General features: G+C 51.6%; 1 protein-coding gene across 3 annotated transcripts; it reads left to right on the forward strand.

The window, feature by feature from the left end:
• The first annotated feature begins 130 nt into the window (after positions 1 to 130).
• Positions 131 to 22,917, forward strand: USP8 (ubiquitin specific peptidase 8). 3 transcript variants are annotated; one of them, XM_076066914.1, is made up of 19 exons: positions 131 to 216; positions 1,104 to 1,280; positions 2,383 to 2,527; positions 4,389 to 4,474; positions 4,932 to 5,130; positions 5,562 to 5,631; positions 9,301 to 9,463; positions 9,861 to 10,023; positions 10,419 to 10,566; positions 10,924 to 11,162; positions 13,364 to 13,777; positions 14,970 to 15,092; positions 15,598 to 15,839; positions 16,419 to 16,631; positions 17,273 to 17,483; positions 18,154 to 18,393; positions 19,167 to 19,309; positions 20,332 to 20,464; positions 21,216 to 22,917. In XM_076066914.1, the coding sequence occupies exons 2-19, from the start codon at positions 1,168 to 1,170 to the stop codon at positions 21,402 to 21,404; spliced, it is 3,234 nt and encodes a 1,077-aa protein (XP_075923029.1). In that variant the 5' UTR covers positions 131 to 216; positions 1,104 to 1,167; the 3' UTR covers positions 21,405 to 22,917. The 3 variants fall into 3 exon arrangements, with proteins under 3 accessions (XP_075923029.1, XP_075923030.1, XP_032809597.1); XM_032953706.2 differs by lacking the exon at positions 131 to 216 and adding an exon at positions 319 to 475; XM_076066915.1 differs by lacking the exons at positions 131 to 216; positions 19,167 to 19,309; positions 20,332 to 20,464; positions 21,216 to 22,917 and adding an exon at positions 318 to 475 and having other exon boundaries at positions 17,778 to 18,209.
• The last annotated feature ends 70 nt before the right edge of the window (positions 22,918 to 22,987 follow it).

Consider the following 22,987-nt stretch of genomic DNA (forward strand, 5'->3'; position numbering starts at 1 on the left):
CGCTTTGGATGTAATGAATGCGACCTCTGTCCCTGCTAGAAATGTGTACCATCAAGGGCCATTGCTCAAAACGTCGCCTGTTGTACGCGTTTTCCCTAGAAAGCCCCAAAACGCGCACGGCGCTGCCATTGGCACGTCGGGAAGGCGTTGAGCTGCGGGACAGCGGCACGGAGCGGTCCTGAGAGAGGAGGCAGCGGCGGAGGCTGCCACCTGGAGGTAAACCCCCTCGCATCTGACACCAGAGACGGAGACCGGATGTTTTTATCACGTGACCAGCCCCGTCCGGCACCACTCGGAACCACGTGACGCTGACGTATCCCCCCCCCCCCCCGCAATTCGCGACATCCGCCCGCAAGAGAGGAAATCCCCTCAGCCGAGTCGGGTACCGGAGCACGCGCATCCCGCGCGTATCCCCTTCGCGGAGTCCAGCGCCACCCGTCCGGGTACCCTGCCCCTGCCCGCGCGTCCCGACGCCGTGAGTCGAAGCCCCCGGGGGGAGCCCCCCCTCCCCTGCCCCCCCCCCCGGCTGCGTTTAGAATCCGCGGCCCAGACCAGGCGAGCTCTGCGCGCCGCGATTGGCCGAGCCGGGAACTCGTGACGCGTGCGGACCAATAGGAGGCGACGGCGAAGCCTCAGCCGTTAACTACGGCAACTAACACGTCCGTTAACTCGCTGTGTTCAATAACTAGCCCACACTTAACTCATCAACTCTTACATTAATTAGCTATGTAAATAGCGACACTAACTCAGTAACTAGCTTCACTGATGCAGCCAAACTAATTCAGTTACCTATTCACTAAAATAGCAACTCGGTAACTACACGAATACAAATCTTGACTTAAAGCTTTCGTGACTGCAGGAATTCATATTCTTTGGGCCTTTCGGTAAAGTCACGTAGATAGGTACAAATTAATAAAATATAATAAATTACCTATCAACGCGACTTTACCGAAAGACCCAAAGAATACACGGATACAGCCACAGCCATGGACACCATCTGACCCGAGCTATGGCTTTCACCTTGACCCTGATCTCCGCCCTCTGACCCTGATATCTCTTCGTCACCTCGAATTTTATCCCCGATTCTCCCCATGCCACCCCAGCTCCACCGGTGCTAGCACCAGGAGCGGGCGTCGGCAGCAGCAGGCGGCGCAACTATCGGTCACGATGCCGGTCCTCACCGAGTTCTCTAACAAGAAGCCGCTGCACGTGTGCACCTCTCTGGGCGAACTCAACAACCTGGCCCAGGTGAAGATGGAGAAGACCAAGTCCCCGCGACGGTGAGTTCTCGCCCTGTTCACACCGACAACCGCAACTCGCGCCCTGACACCACGCAGCTCGCGCACGCCACTTCACGCATTCACTCGCACCTTCCTACCCACACCTCTACTAAAGCCTGAGCAGACTGTTGGGGCGAGTGCTGTTAGCGAGCACCTGTGAGGGCCAGTAAGGTACACGAGGGGGTGGGTGGCCAACACCACGCCCGGCCGCCTTTGTCTCTCTAGTGTCGATATTTACACACCGTGCCAGGTCCTCATTTGAGGCTGAGTCGACCTAGGGGAGGTCCAGGACCGGTTCAGATAATCGTTACCGATGTTGGCTGTTAGCGGGAATCAAACTCGGGGTGCCGGGTTTGTAGCGCAGCGTGCTAACCGCTACACCACCGCTCACACCTTCACACCCACACCTACAATCACACCGTCCTGCTAACACCCTCCTCGCTCATGCCAACACTCACACCTTCCCGCTCACACTCGTGCTCACAACTGCATACCTGTCAACCCCTTAGTGCCTATCTTATTACAGACTAATTCAGACCTTATTGGTCACCCCGTGGCCTTATAAATCTCAAGGTTCAGCCTACAAAGTCCCATCACAAGGGAGACACAAACAAATAAACAAAAACATGTGTTGCTCGTATTGAAACGGCTGTACGCCGTATGGACCTGAAAACTCAATTTCCATGTACAAGAATACGGGTAAACCTTATGGGTTGACAGTTATGCAACTGTGCTCACGAGAATGTGTGCAAGAGGCAGACGTGCCTAAGAAGGGTGGGCAGCTTTTTTTTACTGTAGACCAACATATATGTGTTTCAGTCAGCCTGGATCTATCAGTACAGTACTGTGCGCTATCCTGTAATAGAGTTCAACACAAGACTGGTACCAGACCTTGGTACGAATAATTTCCTTCCACCCAAATACAGGTGGCGATTGACGGATTAGCATCCTGCCACCCAGATGGCAACCCTATGCCCGCGCGTGAAGTGCTGAAAATAATGGTGTAGCCGAGCGCAAACCCTATCCCCAACCCTTACCCTAACCCCTGTCCCTTACCCCTTGCCCTCATCCCATCCCTCACGCTACGGTCTTGGGCTTGCAGCTACGCGCAGTCGGCAAGTAAAGTGCTAAAGCAAGCGGAGGTGTACGGGCTGGAGCGCGACGAGGAGAACGCCTACATGCTCTACATGCGCTTCCTGCATATCGTAGACCACCTGCGCAAGACGCCAGAGTTCGTACGGGACAAGGTAAGGGAGACGCTCGCTCCATACAGCCTCTGCCTGCGTGGAAAGTCATCGGCTCATATTCCCTGGACGATGTCTGAGCGTCACCATTTCACTGAAATCCCAACTGGCACCCACCCTCTCACAATCGCTGAGGAACCACAGTTGAGCTCGAAGGCAGCAGCCAGGTGGCGATTAGTCAGCACTACTAACAATTGCCCAAGGTCTGGATCCTCTGTATAATCAGATGTTTTCAGCCAACGAATGAGTGTATACATGTGCGAGCAAACCAGAGCACCTGGAGAAAACCCACGTGAGCGAGGAGGCAACACTTGCCCATCACACAGAAGGGACAGATGACATTAGCCCGCACTTTGCTGTTCTGCCTTCGGGCAAACCAGGGTATGGCTTCTCCTCCACACCCACGGGAAGGGGGTTTTGCAAACATTTGTATGCGATCCACCAACCCTCCCCGCCTCCATTGTTCTGGATTACAAACAGCCACACACCACCACCACCACATCTACTTTTTCGAGATTGTTATGATTATAGTTTGCTCCTAAACCTGCTTTAGAACTTCCTCATTCTTCGATTTCTCCATCCAACGGAACGTAATTGCCGAATGCGCGCCCAGAGGCCTACAACACAAAGTGAGCGCTGGTGATCGTACGTCAGGGGAGAACGAACGCGGTTCATGGATTAAGCAAGGTTGTAGAGGCAATGCCCATGACAAATAACCCCGGGTGCATTCCATATTAAAAGCTATGCAGGGTTGAGCCTGGATCGTGCTTGGATGGGCAACCACCGTCATGCATGAAGCAGGTGTTATAGACTGTAGAGGTGCTATGTGGCGGGAGCAGAGGACAGTGCGGCAGACTATATTTTATTACTGTGCTATGCTCTAATGGCTTATGTTCCCTGCCTTTCGTGGAGTGACGAAATGGCTGCACGTGTGGATAGAGGAGGTGGGAGGGAGTCCTAAGTTTCAGCTGTGCAGTGATGGGGGCAGGAGGGAGGGAGATGCTCAGTCAAGCGGTGTCGGTGGGCGAATATGGAGCATGGCTGAGGGGAAACAATCTGGCAGAACGAGTCTCTGCCACGGGTGATGAAATCAGTCCTTGAAGGGCGTACGTTCAACGAGTATCAAGGAAGTCACTGAACGACGGAACGCTACGCCTGTTGTTGGTCGTGTGTGTGTTGCTGTGACTTGCAGTGTATGTATATATGTTGAACTTTCACACTGTACTTAGCCAACACTGCTAATCAGAATGTGGTGGTTGAACACAGTGTGGATGAGATGGAACAGTTTCAGTTTTTCAGTTTCACTTATTTGGTATAACCCTGTGAGCCATTCGGCTCTTGAATCGGGTGCAACCGCAACAAACAAAAACTTGAACAAGAAAACATTTTAAAGTGACTATGCGCAAACAGAAAAATCCAGGAAAAAACAGTAAAATCCTCCAGAAAAAGCACCGTACACCAACGCTGTGTGCAAAAATCCCAGTGGGATGCAAGTCAAATAACAACAACCACAAGACAACTTAGATTAAAGCCATCAGTTTAACTCCGTCTACAACAAAAAAACATGGCCAAACCAAAAAACTTTTCGAAACAGTGTCTGGTAACCCGAGTCCTCAACTCAGCTGGAGGAATCTATGAGTGAAGTTCACGGAAAAAATATCCCTAGTAGCAGCGATAGAAGAGTGCTAAAGAGGCGACTCACCATCAATTAACGAGTGACTGGAGTGAACCGGTGAGTGCTGGACTGTCGTGCTATATAAGAGAAGGAAGTGGACTGATTGATGGCACACTGTCCACTGTATCCTTGAAGTAGGATCAGCTGGTACTGACATGTGTGCTGTGTCTGCTGTCTCCTTATCTTCAGGGGTTCTTCCTGTCTCTGCTGGGGAGCGACAACTTTAGCAAGGCTGTGAGAGAGGCAGAGCGACTCTCCGAGAGCCTCAAAAACAGGCAAGGTCTGGGTTGGCGTAGCTGCGAGCATTCACGGGCTGCTCGCTCATAGCTCGTGCGACACGTTTAACCGTGGTTGAGACTTAGCTTCACATCTAGGTGTTCTCAGCCACGACCATGGTTCATGAGTTTTGGGTTTGGCTGCACGATGATCTGACCAAATCGCTCAATTGGAATTACACACATGGCAGCAATCATCGCCCCCTTTTGGCAGACTTGTGCCCGCAGGCCAGGTGCTGAGCCACCTTGTGCCGCACAGGGACAGGTGCCACCGGGGGTGCCCTTTAAAATGTGGAATAATGAGATGTAAGTCGCCTCTCTCTTGTAAAGACCTATGTGTCATCCAGGCGTAAAGGAGGGTGGCCCTATCATTAACAAATTAACATTACGATTATTACATTTGTATGGGAGATATTTGTGTGTATGTGGTTGCTCATGAGGCTCCGTGCGTGAGTAGATATGAGGAGGCCGAGGTTCGGCAGCGGTTGGAGGAGCGAGAGCGAGCGGCCGGGGAAGACGCCGCTTTCCGGGATGAAGGCGTCGGAGACGACGACTATGACGACGAGGATGACGACGACTTTAATCGGAGGCACGGCCCCCTGGGCAATGGCGCTGCCACGGGCGGCACGCGGCTCCCGGAGACCAGGAAACGCACGGTGCGTGCACGTACCCAAATGTATACTCGCGCATGTACATGTCCGCACATACATGCCTGCACGTAAACACCCACGCATACACGCTCACACCCACATGTACATGCCTGCACGTACATCGTAATTGGTGTGCTTACTTTAGAACGTGAGGGTGTAGATCTGCGTGCTTGTTTCGTGCATTTCCATGGGCGCGTGTTTTCTTTGTGCAGTGGGAATTCACAAACGAACCAAAGGCTGCCTTGAGGGACTCCGTGAGCAGCGTATAAATGTGTGTGTGGCTGTGAGCAGTGTGTAAATGTGTGTGTGGCTGTGAGCAGCGTGTAAATGTGTGTGTGGCTGTGAGCAGTGTGTAAATGTGTGTGTGGCTGTGAGCAGCGTGTAAATGTGTGTGTGGCTGTGAGCAGCGTTTAAATGCGAGTGTGTGTCGTTGGCAGTCGGGGTCGCCTGGCTCTCGGTCTCAGCCGGGCGCAGAGGTTGCGCCGACAGAATCGAACTCCCACACCGGTGAGTGACACCTCTCTCACCTCTCCATCTCCCCCCACCCTGAGTTTCCCACGCTCGGAGAGTTCTGCCAGGAGCACGGTTATTTAATCAATCAGTAAAACTGCCTGTGATTGGTTCATTACCTCAGCTACCCGGCTAACATGAAAATAATTTACGCAAAAAAGTCACCGTTTTCCACGTGTGCCACTGTTGTGGAGGTGACAGGACGGAGCTTCGCGACCCCACCAGTATCGGCAGCCGAATGATGCCGGGTGTGGCTCACCCACACACCCATTCAGTCACCCACTTATTACACTCCAGCTCACAACACTTCTCTCTCTATTCTTTGGGTCTTTCGGTAAAGTCACGTAGATAGGTTCAAATTAATAAAAATTTAATCAACAAAACTACGACGTTTCGATCACAACACAAACGATCGTCATCAGGAGGAAAACAGAGGGGGAAAGCTGCTAAAAGCAGACTGTTTTAAAGGTTTTAAATGGGTGTAGCCCAAGGGTCATAAACAAAGTGGACGGGGCTAGTGATGTTAATGTGAGAAATTAGCATGTTAATGTAAGATCGCAGAGCCGCCGCCACGTCGAGGTCGGCGAGCGGAGGTGGTTGTGTTGGTGTGAGAAATTTAATCTGTTAATGTAAAATCGGAAAATAACAACTAAAATCGGAAGGTGGCTGGATGGGAATATCACAGCCAGTTATGGTTTAAACTGGTTGATAACGTCCTTCCAAATGACTGCTAAGTTTGTACCCATCTTTTCGGTTCAAATTATGTCTATATATGGATTGCTTCATGAACGAATCTTTGTTGATAGCCAGTGGGCTTACAAAAGTACCTTCGTCTTAGAGAACTCAACTTCACGTGAGCCAACCGCATTAAAACAACGATCAGCCACGGCCGACGTGTTGGTCCTACCATGTTTCAAATCTGCCTTATGCTCATGAACACGGTCCGAGACATGTTGTTTAGTTTCCCCAATGTAACTACTGCCGCAGACACAGCTTAGTTTGTCGACGCCAGGCTATTGCATATCGGGGATCCTATCCGTCACAGATGGGATCAGGTCACGAATTTTACGTACTGTGTTGGGGTGATTGCTTGACAGATTGTGTGGTCCGAATATCCATTCAGCTTGACAGCTTGGTGCACGTGTTTCAGTTCACTGGCTAGGTGATGATCCTACCATGTTTCAAATCTGCCTTATGCTCATGAACACGGTCCGAGACATGTTGTTTAGTTTCCCCAATGTAACTACTGCCGCAGACACAGCTTAGTTTGTCGACGCCAGGCTATTGCATATCGGGGATCCTATCCTTCACAGATGGGATCAGGTCACGAATTTTACGTACTGTGTTGGGGTGATTGCTTGACAGATTGTGTGGTCCGAATATCCATTCAGCTTGACAGCTTGGTGCACGTGTTTCAGTTCACTGGCTAGGTGATGATGGTCAGAGATACATCGAGCTCTATGGTGTAGAGTTTTGATGAGGGAATTATTCTGGGATGGATGGTGGTGGGAGTCAGGTTCTAGGTAGGCATCCGTATGGGTTGCTTTCCTGTAGACAGATTGTCCCATTGAGTCATCTGGTCTCTTTTCGATTAGAGCATCCTTTTCCACCTCCATGGTGAATTTGATGGCTGGGTGTATTGAATTAATGTGATTGAGGAATTGGTTCAGAGCTGGTCGGCCATGTGGCCAGATGACGAACGTGTCATCTACGTACCTCTTCCACAAGGACGGACGTAGAGTGGATGCCTGGCATCTGTCTCAAATTTTTCCGTAAAAATATTGGCTACAACCGGAGATAAGGGAGAACCCATTGGGGTACCTTCAACTTACTCTTTGGTTCTTTCGGTAAAGTCACGTAAAAAGAGAAAATAATAAATTAAATAATACCATACAACGTTTCCATTGCAACACAAGCAATCATAATCAGGTACAAATGAAAGAGAAAACAAACCTAGTAAACTTAGAAATATAATGCAATACAACACAGATAGTCGGCTAACATAACAGTCAACACCCTACCTGGTTGATTACGTTCTTCCAAAGATTTCTAAATTTAAGAGAGAGATAAAACACAGAACCGGAGACACATAGACAGACACATAAGCAAAGAGAGATAACACAGAGACACACAGAGAGAGAGACACACACATAGGCACACACAGAAACAACGCCTCTGTGTCGAGGCCTTAAATAGACAGAGAGGGGGGCGGGGGGGTAGAGAAATTAGCATGTCAATGAGAGACCTGGCGCAACTGCAGGAAGCAAGAGCAGCAAAACGAGGGGAGACAGAGAGAGATAAAACACACTAAATCAAACAAACTTAGTAACATTTGGAAATGTAATGCAATGCAACACAGAGAGTCGGTCAACACACAATTAACGCATGGCCTGGTTGGTTACGTTTTTCCAAAGATTACCAAATTAGAAGTTAAGTGTGAAATTTGAGAGAGAGACAAGACACAGACACACAAAGACAGACACATGGGCAGAGAGACACAACACAGAGACACACAGAGAGAGAAAACAAACTTAAAACCTCCCCGTAGAGGTGGTTCAAACTTGATTTGGCGCTTTTTGGTTTTCTCGAAAGAGAAAATAATAAATTCAATAATATCATACGACGTTTCGATTGCAACACATTTCTAAGTTTACTAGGTTTGTTTTCTCTTTCATTTGTACCTGATGATGATTGCTTATGTTGCAATTGAAACGTCGTATGCTGTTATTTAATTTATTACTTTCTCTTTCTACGTGACTTTACCGAAAGAACCAAAGGGTAATTCCTGCGGTCATGAAAGCGCCAAATCAAGTTTACTACCTTAAACTTGTTTGTAAAATGTTCCGTTCCAGGTGAAGTATGTATTGGTGAGGCAGTGTCTAACCAGGGCCGGTACATCAGCATTCAATCCTTGTTGGACTAAATCTTCAATAATTGCAATGGTGTCGGGCACAGGAACTTTGCTGAACAAATAAACTACATAGAAACTAACAAGCAAATCACCTGGAGATAGTGAGATGTCCTTAATTAAGGATACCAAGTGAGCTGAGTTAAGTACAGATGAGGTGGTCTTACCAGTGAATGGTTGCAAGGTCTCAGACAGAAACCGGGCTAGTTTGTATGTGGGTGAGTCAATGGTGGGGACGATGGGACGAAGGGGTGTTCCTTCTTTATGGATTTTTGGTAAGCCATACAATCTGGGAGGTCGAGCAGTAGAGAGTTTTAAGGAAAACCTTTGGTTTGTTTTATTAATAAAGCCGAATCAGTGCTGATGCTGTTGGTTTTTGTAACGAGGCTGTTGGTGGGATCTCTTTTAATTTTTGTGTAGCTACCATCATTAAGTAGGTCCTCAATTTTGTTATTGTATGTGGTTTTGTCCATGATGAAAGTGGCATTGCCCTTGTCGACTGAGAGGATGACGATATCATCCCTCTTTTTTAATTGAGATAGCTCAAAACGTTCATCCTTCTCTCTCTGCTTGTTCCTTCGCACCACTCCACTTTGGATTTCCCACCCACCATCGTCTCGCTCCCCCCCCCCCCCCCGCAAGTTCTTCCAATAATGACCTTGCTCAATTCCAGAAACATGTTACACTCTTATCTATTACACCTGCAACAGTGCTCGTGCTGACACACCGGGTCTGTGCGCGTGCGTGTATGCGCGTAGGCCCCTGCCGCACCAGCATCACGCCGCAGCAGCTCTATTCTATGCTCAGCGACGGTGATGTCCAGCTGGTGCTGATGGACGCACGGCCCTCCATCGACTACGCGGCCTCCCACATCATGTCGGTCCGCTGCATCAGCGTACCGGAGGAGGCCATCAACCCGGGGTGAGTGAGCACATGACATTACCAGCCACCATTCGCCACCCGGTGACGGTGTCATCACCAACGCCCTTGTACCAGGCTAGGTGTCCTTGGAAGTCATCACGTGAAGTGAGAACGGCGCTTGCTGCTGGCAGGAGGTGATGGGACAGATCCAGGTACCATGGGATGACTGACCTAAGATTGCTGGCAGATGCACCACCTGAGCTCCCCAATGTTCCAACTGCTCACACACGCACACCTGTGTGCCCAAAACATCACTTATTGTATATGTTTCGTGTTATTTTTACCTGTTATCTTTGAAAGTGTTGAGTTATTTTGTTAATTGCGCTTGTGTATAATTGTCAATGTAGTAGCCGCAGCAGCACCAGACGATTTATCCACCACCGTTGGTTTGGTGTAGGACCACAGTGGCGCAGATAGAGGTGGGCCTGCCCCAGGAGTCGCTGTCGCTGTGGGGCGACCGGGGCAGGGTAGACTACGTGCTGCTCCTGGACTGGAGGAGCCGCCCGGAGGACGTTTTGCTGGGAACGACGCTGCACAGCCTACGCGACGCCATCTACAAGGTAACACAACGGCGGGGGACGGGGAGACACGACGGGGGCGGGGGGGGCACGATGGTGGGGAGGAACAATACGTACACGATACGAGACGATACTTGACAGTAGAGGAATGTGCATTGATGTGATGGGGGAACGCAACAGGTGACAATGAGAACACGACTGTAGAAGTTGGCACAACACACATGGGGGCACAACAAAACAGCAAAACACAAAATCAATACAAATAATTGAGGAAAAAATGCGAAACGATGGAGGAAAGTGACACGATGGATGACCAAGGCCCGACACAAAGATAATTCCTCGACGGCGTCGCCGCGGAGCTTAGCGCAACGCAACACGACACGGCTCGTATGCACGTCACATGTGCAGCTGTTTCCCCGTGTGGATCGTGCGTGCAGTGGGACAGCATGACGATCCTGCGCAGCCAGCCGCTGGTGCTGGAGGGCGGCTACGAGAACTGGCTGCTGCACTACCCCATGTGGTGCAGTGAGCCACATGTGCATGTGCCAGCCAGGCCGGGGCCACCCAGCACCCAGCCTGATCTCTGTACGTACGCACGCACCCACCTAATCGCACACACGCACGCAATCACCCAGGCATACATGCACCTACCCAATTACCCATGCACCCACGCATGCACCCATCCAATTACCCCTGAATGCATGCCACACTGGCACACATACTGTCATTTGCACGGCATACATGCACACTGTGTTCACTCCTGCCCATCATAACCTGTAGGCATAATCACTATGCGCGCCTAGCATCACCTATACCCACCGTCACCGCACACTCTCGAAACTCACTCCACTCACCATTGCTCACCTCCCTCATTTCACTAACCCTCCAATTGCCCTCTTGCTTGTTGCGTGACTCCATATTTCTCTCTCCCGTCACTCACAGTGGAACTCAACTACCCCTCGCTGGAGGAGCCCCCACCTCCCCCGACCCCGGCCCCTCCCCCTGCCCCTCCCCCCTCCGTGCGGGACGTGGGGTCCTACACTCTCGTCGCGGGTGTCCGACCGGAGCCCGAGCAGAGTGGTGGTGGCGCCACTGCCTCCGCCGCGGCAGGTGCCCCAGGGGGCTCGCTGGATGCCGTGCCCTCGGGCCGTCCCACCGCTGCAGCCAAGAGCATTCCTCAGGTACCGAAGAAGGCCCACCGCAGTCATCATATGGCAGCACAGGGCACCGTCACCATCGCAGCACGACACCCGTGTGCCCGTTGAAACGTGCAGCCCTCTATCGCAATGTTGGACGAGCAATCGAACCGATAATAATTCTTGTTGGTGTAATAAGTGGCTCGGACATGGTAAGTAACTTCAAGGTATTTTATTAAATCTTCGGTACAGCCACCCTCTCTTCCCGCGGATGTCGACCCGCTCGTGTGGTTGCGCTGCCGCGCGCCACGTGACATTCACCCCGCTCGCTAATGCACAGCCTGGCTGGCGGCGCGCTATGGAGCGGCTGAGCGGCTGGAGGTCGAGCCGCCACGTGGCAGGTGGAATGGCGGGGCAGCAGCGACGGGGAGCTCCTCTTGATATTCAACCACCGACCCCGCACGTTGCTGTACCCCCTGCTTATATTCCCTTCTCAGAGGCTAAGCCCCGCCTCTGGCCACGCCCCTCCTGGAACCTTCAAGAACGTTCCGGAGGCTTCCCTGCTAGATCCGCCCATTCACCTTTCCTCCAGATGGAATCCCTACTATAGATAACTAGGGGTTGTTCGGGGGCGCCTGTGGCGCCCCTCACGACCATTTACGTGCTTCGGCCAGGGAAATCACAAAAAAATTGCACACGAACGATGCATTCACACAAGCACCCGATGCTCCGTTTTGAAGTTTTAAAATGCAACATCTTTGAAGTGTACAATGTTTGAATTAGATCATTTTATTTCTTCTTTTTAAAGCTTATATCATTTTACATCTGGAAGACTTCATTGAAAACGACATCTCGTGTGAATTTTCTTTCGTGGTTAAGTAGATGGCCTTGCTGGGGGTTCGGTTCGAGGCGGATTTTCACCTGTTTGGGATTGCGGGATCGAGATAAGGCGACATAGAGCTGGCTGTGCGAGAAGACCGCCGTCTGCAGATTGATGCCAACGTAATTGAACGTCTATCCCTGCGCCTCCATCGTTCATGCAGGGGGCGCGTATGTTTACAGCGCTCCCTGCATGAAAATGACGGAAAGTGCAGCGTTCATCACAGATAGATAAAGTATAGGCGGTGCCCCCCAACAACCTAGCATGTGTATAATTACTCTCTCTCCCCCCTTGCCCCTCCCCCCTTTCTAACCTTTATAACCTCTTACCATGGCAGCTCTCTCTCCCACTGCAGCAAAAAAATTGTATTGCTGTGTTATATTATTTTACTTTCATAGTGGAAAAAGTCTGCACTGTACATGAGTGCTATACTTTTTTTAGTGTTCAAATGCACTGCTGGATGAAGGGCCACCGCAGGCTGTGCGCTTGTCGTGGTTGGAGGCGTGACGTCATTACACACGAACGCGGCTGAGGTGTTGTGAAAGAGAGCTGACGTCACCGGCCATATGTGCGTGATGGATGCGCTGCTTGGTCCCGATCATGTGACGCACTTCAACCTATCCGTGCCGCGTTAGTCACAGAATGACAGAATCACAGACCTGGGTGTCTATATATTAGGATACATGGACTGTATCAATGTAAATGTAACCTCTAAAATAATCCAGGAGATGGCGCTCTCTTATTACATTGGCTTACATGAGGGGTGGGGAACGGCCCGCGAAATAATTTGGTCAGGCCCTGCCAAGGCAACCGCACGACTCGAAATTAAATAAATCTAGGCGCTTTTTTCATAACAACATAAATTAAATTTTGTATGGCCCGCGAATGATGTTATAAATATCCAAATGGCCCTTGGCAGGACAAAGGTTCCCCACCCCTGGCTTACATCATGGACGATATGAGTAACAAAATTAACACGCAAACGAGGATACCCCTCCTTCACATGTCTATCTTTACACGTAAAAAATGCAAGTATTTGTACACATCCCATCAGCCATACGGCCTTCCTTCTGGGAGTGCATCATTTCAGCAGTATTGGTTGTACACAAACCAAGCTCTGGTCCGGTTTTGATATTCATTGTCTCATCAGCATGGTCCAGCTCACTTGAAGCAATGCTGGTGAACTGCCAGCTGTTATAGGCAAGGGCCCGCTCTGTGAAATATGGGTGCTCGAAGGTCCTGCCAAGTTTTTAATCAGGGCGGCAATTACTGCGTGTTTCCAAATCGAGGAGAGCCCAGCTCTCTTGGCGGTGTGGACCTGAGACGCTGAGGTGTCTGCGGTGTGGTCTATTCTGACTGAGCGCAGGTGGACCGCTCCAAGAAGCCGTCGGTGGCGGCCGCGGGGCCCAGCCCGGTGTCCGCAGCCGCGGCAGTGCCCGGCCCGGAGTGGCTGTCTGCGCGCGAGCGCGAGAAGATTGCGCGCGACGCCGCAGGAATCAAGGAGAAGGCGCGCGTGGAGAAGGAGAAGAGGATGAAGGCCGAGGAGGTGAAGAAAAGGAGGGCAGCGGAAGAGGAAGAGAAGAGGAAGTGGGCAGAGGAGGAAAAGAGGAAGGCGGAGGAGAGGCAGAAGTTGGAGGACGAGGAAAGGGCGAGGAAAGACCACGTGGAGAGAACACGGAGAGCACGTTTAGAGAAGGAGGAAAAAGAGAGAGACAAGGGTGGAGCTGTGCCCTCCCCTGCCATCGGGTCTGCCAGAGAGAGCCCTCCACCTCACGCGCCGGTACGTGCTCCTCATGTTTGGCGAGTGGAGGGTGTGAGTGGGTAGCGCTGGGCAATTCCTGTTGACAAAAATCTAAACCGCACATATAAATCCCATGGTTTTATCACGGAAGAAATCCCAATTCCTCCGTGAGCAATTTCCATGTTAACGTCTCTATTCAGCCGCAGACAAATCATTCTCGGAATGGTTCCTTGGCTGTCAATCCCCGTTTATGTCACTGCTGAACCCCACGTCTTTATGCGTACAGTTGTTGAGCGCATGCCCAAAGGTCCAAAATGTCAGGCTTCTTTCGCTACCACTGTGGTAACCGTTGATTCCTCCACCCGTGTTGAGGAGTCGGTTTGCCAGACACGTGTCTCATCCACACTATTCAACACACTCAGTCACCCACTCAACAACAACAAAAACAGTCGCCATTAGCCACTAAGTGGTGATGACATCACAGCTTTTATGCCATGCTAGGTGTATTTTGAGTCCACGTGAAGTGAGGATGGTTCGCTGGCGGTTGGTCACGGGACAGACCCAAGTGTTACGAATAGACTGAGATGGCTGGGAGATGCACCACCTGTGCTCCCCATTATGTCAATTTGCTGTGTTTTAGCAGCCTGACACTCCGCTCATTATTGTGAGCATCGCTCCTCTGCCTGCCGCTGTTGGAGAGTGACTGCCTCCAATTGCCCAATAGCGTCCTTCACGAGCCTCCTCCATGGAGGCCAATCTTGATTGTACTTGTTGATGACTGCTGGTAGCAGTCATCAACAAGTACAATCAGCGGCACATCCTCACCGACTCTCTCCCCCACTCACCACACTGCAAGTCACCTCACTTCTCTTTCTGCTTTTTCCCTCGCACCACTCCACTGTGGAATTCCTTCCCATCTCTTTTTTGCCACATTTTTTATAGCCTTGCTACATTCAAGAGACATGTTTTATTAACTCTTCTCTATTACAACTGCGATAGTCCTGTTTGTTGTTGGCTGCTTGATGTTTTGCCATTTTAATCCTGTTCTCAGCAACTTTGCTTAAAAAGAACCTCCCACTATCCAGTGAGGAATCCCATTTGATTCCTGTAATTCACGATTCGGGGCTGCCGTCGATTGTGCGAATCACCCGGCGCTAGCGAAAGTTCATGATGCGAAACGCGTGAACGTGCGGGAGCCGCCCCTGTCTGTTTGTGATGATGGCGTCAACAGGACGTGCGAGCAGAACGGCTGCGCCAACAGCAGGAGGAAGCGGAGAATCGACAGCGCGAGGAAGCCGAGCGGGTCTCCAGGATTCGCGAGAAGGCGGAGCAGGATCAGCGTGGCAGGATGCAGGTAGTGGGCGATGAGGGCAGCACTTCCTATTTGTGAGGAGCGGTACGTCTTGTTCGGAGGGGCGGCACTTTTTGTTTGAGGAGAGCAGCACTTATTTGAAGTCAGGGCGGCAATTCGGTTAAAGGCATACAGAGGCAAACATGGTGTGACCTCGTGTGCGCTGGTTGACAGCCCGCATACCACCCACACCAATTGCACCAATCCCACACCAATCGTATGAGCCACACCGCAACTGCATCACAAATACAAATTGCAGACTAATCCACCAACCACACACGAAATGCAACAAATAAACACCAAACACACCAACTAACTACACTGCTCCTCCCCTATTGAAGCTTCTGCAGGGTAAGCGTACACACAGACCAATGTGTGCACGCGTGTCCACACGTGTCCACACGTGCACACACGCGTCTCTGGGTCTTCACGCGTGAGCGCCGTTCACGTTCAATATTTACGTGCAGCATGCATTCACCGCCCCCGCCCATTTCCCTCCCACCGCCAGGACGGCCGCATGGGACCGTCGCGGCACACCCCGGACAGTCATGCTGACGTCCACCCGACCCAGCCGGGCCCTACGGCCCGCACCGCCGCGACCCAGGGGGGCGAGCGGGACCGGCCGCGCCTGCAGCGCTCGTTCTCTTCGCCCAATGTTGCCCAGCTGGGGATGGGCATTGACGAGGAGGACGAGCGGACATTGGTGGATGGGGGGCTTCGCCCCAAGCCACAGTTCGACCGCGCCAGCAAGTACGTGGGCCCGCAGCGAGGTGCCTGCATGGGGGGGGGGGGGGGCACACGGGCACAAGCGTCATGCACCGTCGCCATCAGCTCCCGAGCGTGGATTAATAGCACAGCTTGCCGGTGTGTTTTCTTTAATGATTAGGCTTTCACAGCCGATGTTAGGATTCGCAAATGATTTTTGGGACGGGCCACATAATGGTCTGGCCAAAATTAAGTGACGAGGCCCTTCACCATCCGACGCAGCCAAACAAATTAAACCATCACGTTTTGTGCGAGCTTTTCATGACACGCCAATAGTTTTTGTTTCAGCTCACTCAACGGTGAGTTCCAGAACAATTTTCACGTTGGCTAACACTTGGCTTCAAGCTTCCGATGAGTTGCTGCAACAGCACTAACGTGTACCTCGCAGCAATGGTGATTGATACCTCAAACTGGTCCTGGACTTGCTCTAGGTCCGTTGTTTAAGCATCACCACCGGGGGGAGACAAAGGTGGCTGGGCGTTTCACGGGTGCTGCTCGATTGCTCCAGCAGCCTGCGTAGGCCACATGGGGGATCTTTATCTTTGTGTGTTGTGCGTGCGTCAGGCCAGTGCCTGTGGCGGCGGTGCGGGCGCAGTCCTCGGCGATTCTGCCGATGCGCCACCTCAACCCGACATACGGTGGAATGGGCCGCGCGCTTACGGGTCTACGCAACCTGGGCAACACATGCTACATGAACTCGGTGGTGCAGTGCCTGAGCAACACCACGTCGCTCGCAGAGTACTTCCTCACTTCGCAGTATGTCAACAATATCAACAGGTGCGAGCGTGGGGTGCCCGGCGGGGTGTACCTCGTACGGGTGTTGTGCGCGGCGTGCGTGTGAAGACTGTAGGCATTGTGCTTGTGATTTGCAGGTGTTGAGTGCGTGTGAGCAGTTTTTGGCTGTAACTTGCGGGTGGCGTATCTGTGTGTGCAGTGTGCGTGCGGTGCGCATGGGGTGTGTAAGCGGTTGCGACGCAGGAAGGGTGGGCGTGTCCGCACTCTCAAAGCCTTCATGTTCTCACACACACTCTTCTGACACTGCCTGCCCCACGCACTTCTTGATAACTGGTACCAGCGGTGCCAAGATCGACCTCTGTGGAGGAGGCTCGTGAAGGACTGTCCTGAGCAGTTGGAAGCAATTGCCCTAAAGCAACAGCGGAGGGCAGAGGAGCGACGCTCTCAACTACTGGCAGAGTGCCTGGCGGCCAAAACGCAGCGAGTTGGCACAGTGGAGTGCAGGTGGTGCATCTGCCAGTTGTCTCAGTCAGTCAACCACTAGCACCTGGGTCTCTCCCGTGACCTGCCGGCGAGCCTTCGACACGTCACGTCGCCTCAAAGTGCACCTAACCTGTAACAAGCTCCGTGGTGCTGTCAGCATCACTTCGCGGCACACATTAACAATTGCAAATGTTGTTCAGGAACAACCCCCTTGGCCGCAAGGGCCAGGTGGTGGAGGAGTTTGCAGTTATTGTGCGCGCACTCTGGTCGGGCCAGTACCGCTCCATCACCCCCCGCGACTTCAAGTTCATGATTGGCCGCCTCAACGATCAATTCTGTGGCACGGAGCAACACGACTCGCAGGAGCTGCTCATCTTTCTGCTCGACGGCCTGCACGAGGACCTCAATCAGGCGAGCCCTCGCAGCCCGCCCTCACAGCACCGAGTCGCAACACTCTTTCAGAATCAGAATATTTATTTATCCTGGAGGAATCCGATGAGCTTTTAAGCTTGTTTTCAGAGATGTCCAGTAGGGGTGTGTAAGAACGTTACAAAAACAAACAATACAAAATCTAACAATGCAAAAACATGATAATAGTAGGGGGTGATATTGCTGTTGTGTGATCCAAATTGAGTAATTTTCAAGGAATTTTTGGGCATTGAGATGTTTGCCGATACCAATTACATTGTGTGTGTATGTGTTTAGCTATGCAAGGAGACCAGAGAACCTGGAGGAAAATCATGCAGAACCGGGCGAAAACATACAAAATCCCCTCTCGCGCACACACTTACTCGCGCTCACATGTAAACTCGAACACAGAAAGTGCCCGCTCGCAGGCCACTCTCTGTGTCACCTTGTACCGCACAGGGACCTTTGCCACTGGGTGTGCCCTTCGAATTCTTTAAGTTAAGATGAGGCATAAGGCGCTGTGAGTTGCCGAGGCTTTTAAACGTGCAGCATACAAATAGCCGGATGAAATGTTGAACTTCTATCGCACTGTACATAGCTAACTGTGCTAATCTGAGGTGATGCTGATTACGACAAAGATGATGATGGTGGTGATGGTTGTTGTTGTGCGCAGGCAAAGCGTGTGCGCGTGAAGGAGGAGAAGACGGAGCACCTGTCCGACTCAATGGCGGCACAGCTCGCGTGGGACGCGTACAAGCATATCAACGAGTCCATCCTTGTCACCCTCTTCCACGGGCAGTTCCGCTCCACCATCAAGTGTCTCACCTGCCAGAAGGTGTCGCGCACCTTCGAGGTCTTCATGAACCTGACACTGCACCTGCCTTCTGACACCACCTCCAAGTGCACGCTGCAGGTGATGACGCCGACGATGATGATTACGATGGTGACATTGACGACGATTGAGTTAGTGTTCGCGCTGTTGTTCTTGTAGCAGGAAGGCGCTACTGTGCTTCACAGGCAGTCTGCATTTGTTTCACAGTCGGGGGTGATGCTGTTGCTGTGTGTAATTCCAGTGGGTAGTTTGCAGGGTAACTGTATTCATTAGATATTTAATGTGATGTTTAACGTCCACCGTGAACCATTCGGCACGTAGTATCATATGGCCAATACACCCTGCAGTAATTCAAACCGCGAAACCTCTGCAAAGAGCGGCGAATGCGCTGCTGCTGGGTCACGTCACCGCGCCAAAGAATGGCGATAGCGTGAGCAACCCCAAGTCGGGTTTCTGTGTGAGGAGGATGGCTCAGCCCTGTGCAGCTTCAATTTATGATCTGACACGATCGGGCGCCATTCTGGGCGATGTCATGACATGCGGTGGCGCAGGGGTTTACACACTGGGCCAAGAACCAGGGAGATTGATTCCATGCCAGGGCTAAACCCCGGTGGTGAATGATATCTGAACCCTGTACCAGGCCTCTCTTACAGGGGCGTGGTCTCATTCAGTGCCTGGTACGGTGTCTAAAAATTTGCACGAGGGAGGCAGAGGTGACCAGGCGTGTGGCACTGGTCGCACCAGCCTCCGGTAGGTGAGCCGCGGTGCCCTTAATAGGTGCTCGCTAACCACACTTACCCCGATTGTGTGTGTTGCCTACACGGGGGACCATTGTCTCGTGCCTCCGCCCACAGGACTGCCTGCAGATGTTCTCCAAACCCGAGAAGATGACAGATGCCAACCGCTACCTGTGCAGCCACTGCAAGCAGCGGCGCGAGTCTGTCAAGACGATGGAGATCTGGAAGCTGCCACCCGTGCTAATCATCCATCTAAAGCGGTACGGAACCTCCCTGCCCCCCGCCGGTACCCAGGCAACGACAGTTACCCTTGGCGACAGAATGCGGCGGTCACCGTAGAGATTACATGCCACCGCCATTGCAACTCCTTACTCTGACACCTTCCACCCTGCGCTAGATCCCGCAGCTGCTGCTGCACCGGAGATGCACGGCAACTTCCGAGATCTGCCCTGACAGCCTCCACCATCTGCTCTTAGACTCGCACACAGAGACCTACGGATTCTCAAAGAGACCCATAGACTTTCCCTGACAGTCTCCCACTGTCTGGATTTTAGACTTCTCTTCCATTTTGTCACCGGACTTGTGAAGACCACTCCAATGCCGGTCTTGGCAATTGGCCCGCCTCCAACCTGCCACTTCACATCTACAACCCTCACCTCTCCTGTTCTCTTCCGGGCGTCTGCATGGCTTCTTCTGTGATACCATGAAATTCCCAGCGTCCGTCTTACAGAAGTGATTCACTACACATATTATTTTTATAATCAATTGCATTGGGACAGATCAACTCCCACATTCAACCTTCACTCAGTGGGAGGTCGCTCGTTCTCCTCTGCTGCTCCCATTGTCTGGAATTCCCTTCCCCCTGTTCAGGTCCAGGCTCCAGACCTCCATCTTCTCCTCTGACTGATTCGTAATTCGTTACTTTTGGGTTAAATTGTGAAGGGATAATGCCAATTTTAAGGTATACCCTCCACCATTAGACTGAGCCAATCAAATCAAGTTGTCACAACCACAGCATCATCACATGCAATCACATCTAGATGCCACAATATGAAGCCACATTGTGTTGTATTATTGTAATTTGTCCGCTCGTGATAGTGATTGTGTTGAATGATCTCCGCCCGGTTCGCATGGAGCCACCAGTGCTCATGGAGCCACCGGTTCACACGCTGAGTCCAGAACACGGGAGGGCAGTAGTGGCCTCAATTACTCTCGTGTGTTCGTACACAATTGCACACACGTGTGAACTCGTGGATGCTCGCCCATGCTCACCCGTGTGCAGATTTTCCTACTCGGGCCGCTGGAAGCAAAAGTTGCAGACGAACGTGGGCTTCCCGCTCACGTCGCTGGACATGAAGCCGTACATCATCAACAAAGATAATCGATACTCCGAGTACAACCTGTACGCCGTATCGGTGAGAGTCGCCCACCCAGTCACCCGCTTGTTCACTCTTTCACGCAACTCGTTCACTCAACCTTGCCCACACAACCAGTCACTGCCTACCTCCCCCGCCAGCTCAACTGCTCGCTGCCTCCCTCTCCACGTAAGGGGCGGTGACATGCCGAGCAGTAGCTCATTCACCGCTCGTTCAAGGGGTTCTCAGTTCGAATCCGGAGGGTCGACCTTGTTAATACTGCGGGTGTCATCATCCTCATCATCCGTAGCATTATTACCCGCAGCATCATCACCCACAGCATCATTAACCATTGCGCCGTCACCTATTGCGTCGTCACCCACAGTGACTTCCCTGGTTAATGCTGCGTGGTGTGTTAACCCTACTGCACTCCACACTGTCTGCTTCACACATTAACAATCACGTGATATTCAATGAAGAGTAGGCTATTGTGTGCCTATGTCGTGATCCAAATTTAGAAAATCACTTGCAAAGTTAATTATTGATTAATTTATATAACGCTTAGAAATTTTCTCGAAATTGAGCGAGACTTCCCTGGGTGAACATCTGGAATGATGCGGTATTTAAAAATTACCTTTGTTTACCCAGGAAATCCTCAAGATAATTTTCAGGAGGGTCCTGCCGAGTGATTGGCAGCAGTAGGGGGCAATGCTACTGCTGTGTGCAATCTCAATTGAGTAACTTGTCGCTATTTTCACACAATTGGGATGCCTCTGTTCCCTTCCCCTATCCAATTGTCGGTTCTCCCCAGAATCACTACGGCTCTCTGGATGGCGGCCACTACACGGCGTACACGCACAACACGGTCCGCGACAGCTGGTTCAAGTTCGATGACCACGAGGTGGAGTTCATCTACCCCAAGAACGTGTCGACCTCCGCAGGATACATCCTTTTCTACTCAGCCCTCCCACAACAACCCCCCCGCATGGACATATTCTAGCCACATGGCTAGCCACACGGCTAGCCACACGACTAGTTGCTCTTATCGGCCGGCTAGGTGCTCACCTTGTCAATTCACCAGCTGGTCTTTTTAATCATCCACCTATTCTTACTCGCAGCCAGTCGATGTTTTTAGCTATTTGAGTAGCCACTCTCTTAGCCAAGCAGTAATCAATAATACGGTTAAGTAGGCACCTAGTAAGCTAGACAGAAATAAGGTGGAATGTGTAACTCGCAAGTCCGTCAGGTATTTAGTAGCAGGCTGAACGGTTAACCGGCTGGTCAGCCAGTGGATATGCCTGTGGGCCAACAAATTACCTGAGCAGCTGGCTAGTTGGGGGCCACAGCCATGCAGGGTTGAACCCAGGGCCTAATTTCATCTGGATCTTGTACCAGGTCAGTGACCTGTAAAATAATTATGCACCCAGCACACCACATCCAGTATGGCTTATCGCTATGGCTGTGGCTACTACTGCTGATCTCATGCCACCCTCTCCAGTCTGCCAGAGGACTCGGAAAATGTTCAGTGACAAATGATGCCGTGGAGCAGTCCACGTGGGGACACGGTATTCTACGGTCACAAGACCATGGCCTCGCACAGCGGACGATTGTTCGCTGATGCCGTGTGTTGGGTGAGCTGCGTTATGGCTTTTGATGAAGAGGAAGCGTGCACTTTCAGCTCCGCGCGGCGACGCTGCGGCAGGCCCTGCACCGTGACGCTGGTGGAGTCGAGGTCCTGCCGCTCCCCGTGGGTGTTGCTTGTGTGGAGGAGAAGCAGGTGAGGGATTGGAGTCACGTCCGAGGTGATCTTCAGAGACGGCTGGAGCTCGCGGTCTTTTCCTATATTAAGTTTTGGCCCCCACGTAACCCATTTCGGCCGGTGGTGGCACAGTGGTGACATTTGCACCTTACAGGAAGGAGAGCCTGGGTTCAATTCCTGAATTGGGGGCCTTTCTGTGTGGAGTTTGTACTCTCCTTGTTCTGCATGGGTTTCCTCTGAAATGTTTGGTTTCCTATAGATAAAAATAAACCACACATTACTCAATTGAGATCTCACACACAGCAGCAACATCACAGCCTCCTGCACAAACTTGGCAGGACCCTCCTGAATAAAGAGTCTTGAAACTGAGGCTTTCCTGCGTAAACAAGCGTAGTCATAAAATTCGTTCATTCCAAAAAGAAGCTTCTCGTCAAGAAAATGTTTTCCCTATGATTCGATGCCGGCACCCGGGTTGAATGTTCGCACAGTTTATTATGCGGGTGTCGACACTAAGAGAAACGTGGTTCATGTCGAAGAGAATATTCTGTATCCTTGCATCTCTGCGCTCGTGTTGGATCAACAATGGTGAGGTATTGAGGTGTATATATGGTGGTGACGCGGACCGTTTCTGTCGATTCTGTTCATCATTGGAGCTTTTATCTTCGGCTGCTGGCGGAGGTTGGAGGTTGGCGCCGTGCGTTTGCCGGCCGTCGTTCGTCCTGCCTTGCTTTAAATAAACGCGGCTGTCTCCTGGCTCCTGTATCCCTTGGTGCTGCTGTGCGGAGTGCTTGCCGTGGCCACCTCAGGTTGTGGGAGGTGCCGAG

This window comes from Petromyzon marinus, chromosome 13, assembly GCF_048934315.1.
Source record: "Petromyzon marinus isolate PM22_M1 ecotype Great Lakes invasive population chromosome 13, UKy_Petmar_22M1.pri1.0, whole genome shotgun sequence".
Classification (NCBI taxonomy): Eukaryota; Metazoa; Chordata; class Hyperoartia; order Petromyzontiformes; family Petromyzontidae; genus Petromyzon; species Petromyzon marinus.

Coding starts and splice junctions, on each gene's coding strand:
- USP8 (XM_076066914.1), top strand. CDS start 1,168: ATGCCGGTCCTCACCGAGTTCTCTAACAAGAAGCCGCTGCACGTGTGC. Junction 16,632..17,272: donor TATGTCAACAATATCAACAG/GTGCGAGCGTGG, acceptor AATGTTGTTCAG/GAACAACCCCCTTGGCCGCA. Junction 19,310..20,331: donor CTAATCATCCATCTAAAGCG/GTACGGAACCTC, acceptor ACCCGTGTGCAG/ATTTTCCTACTCGGGCCGCT.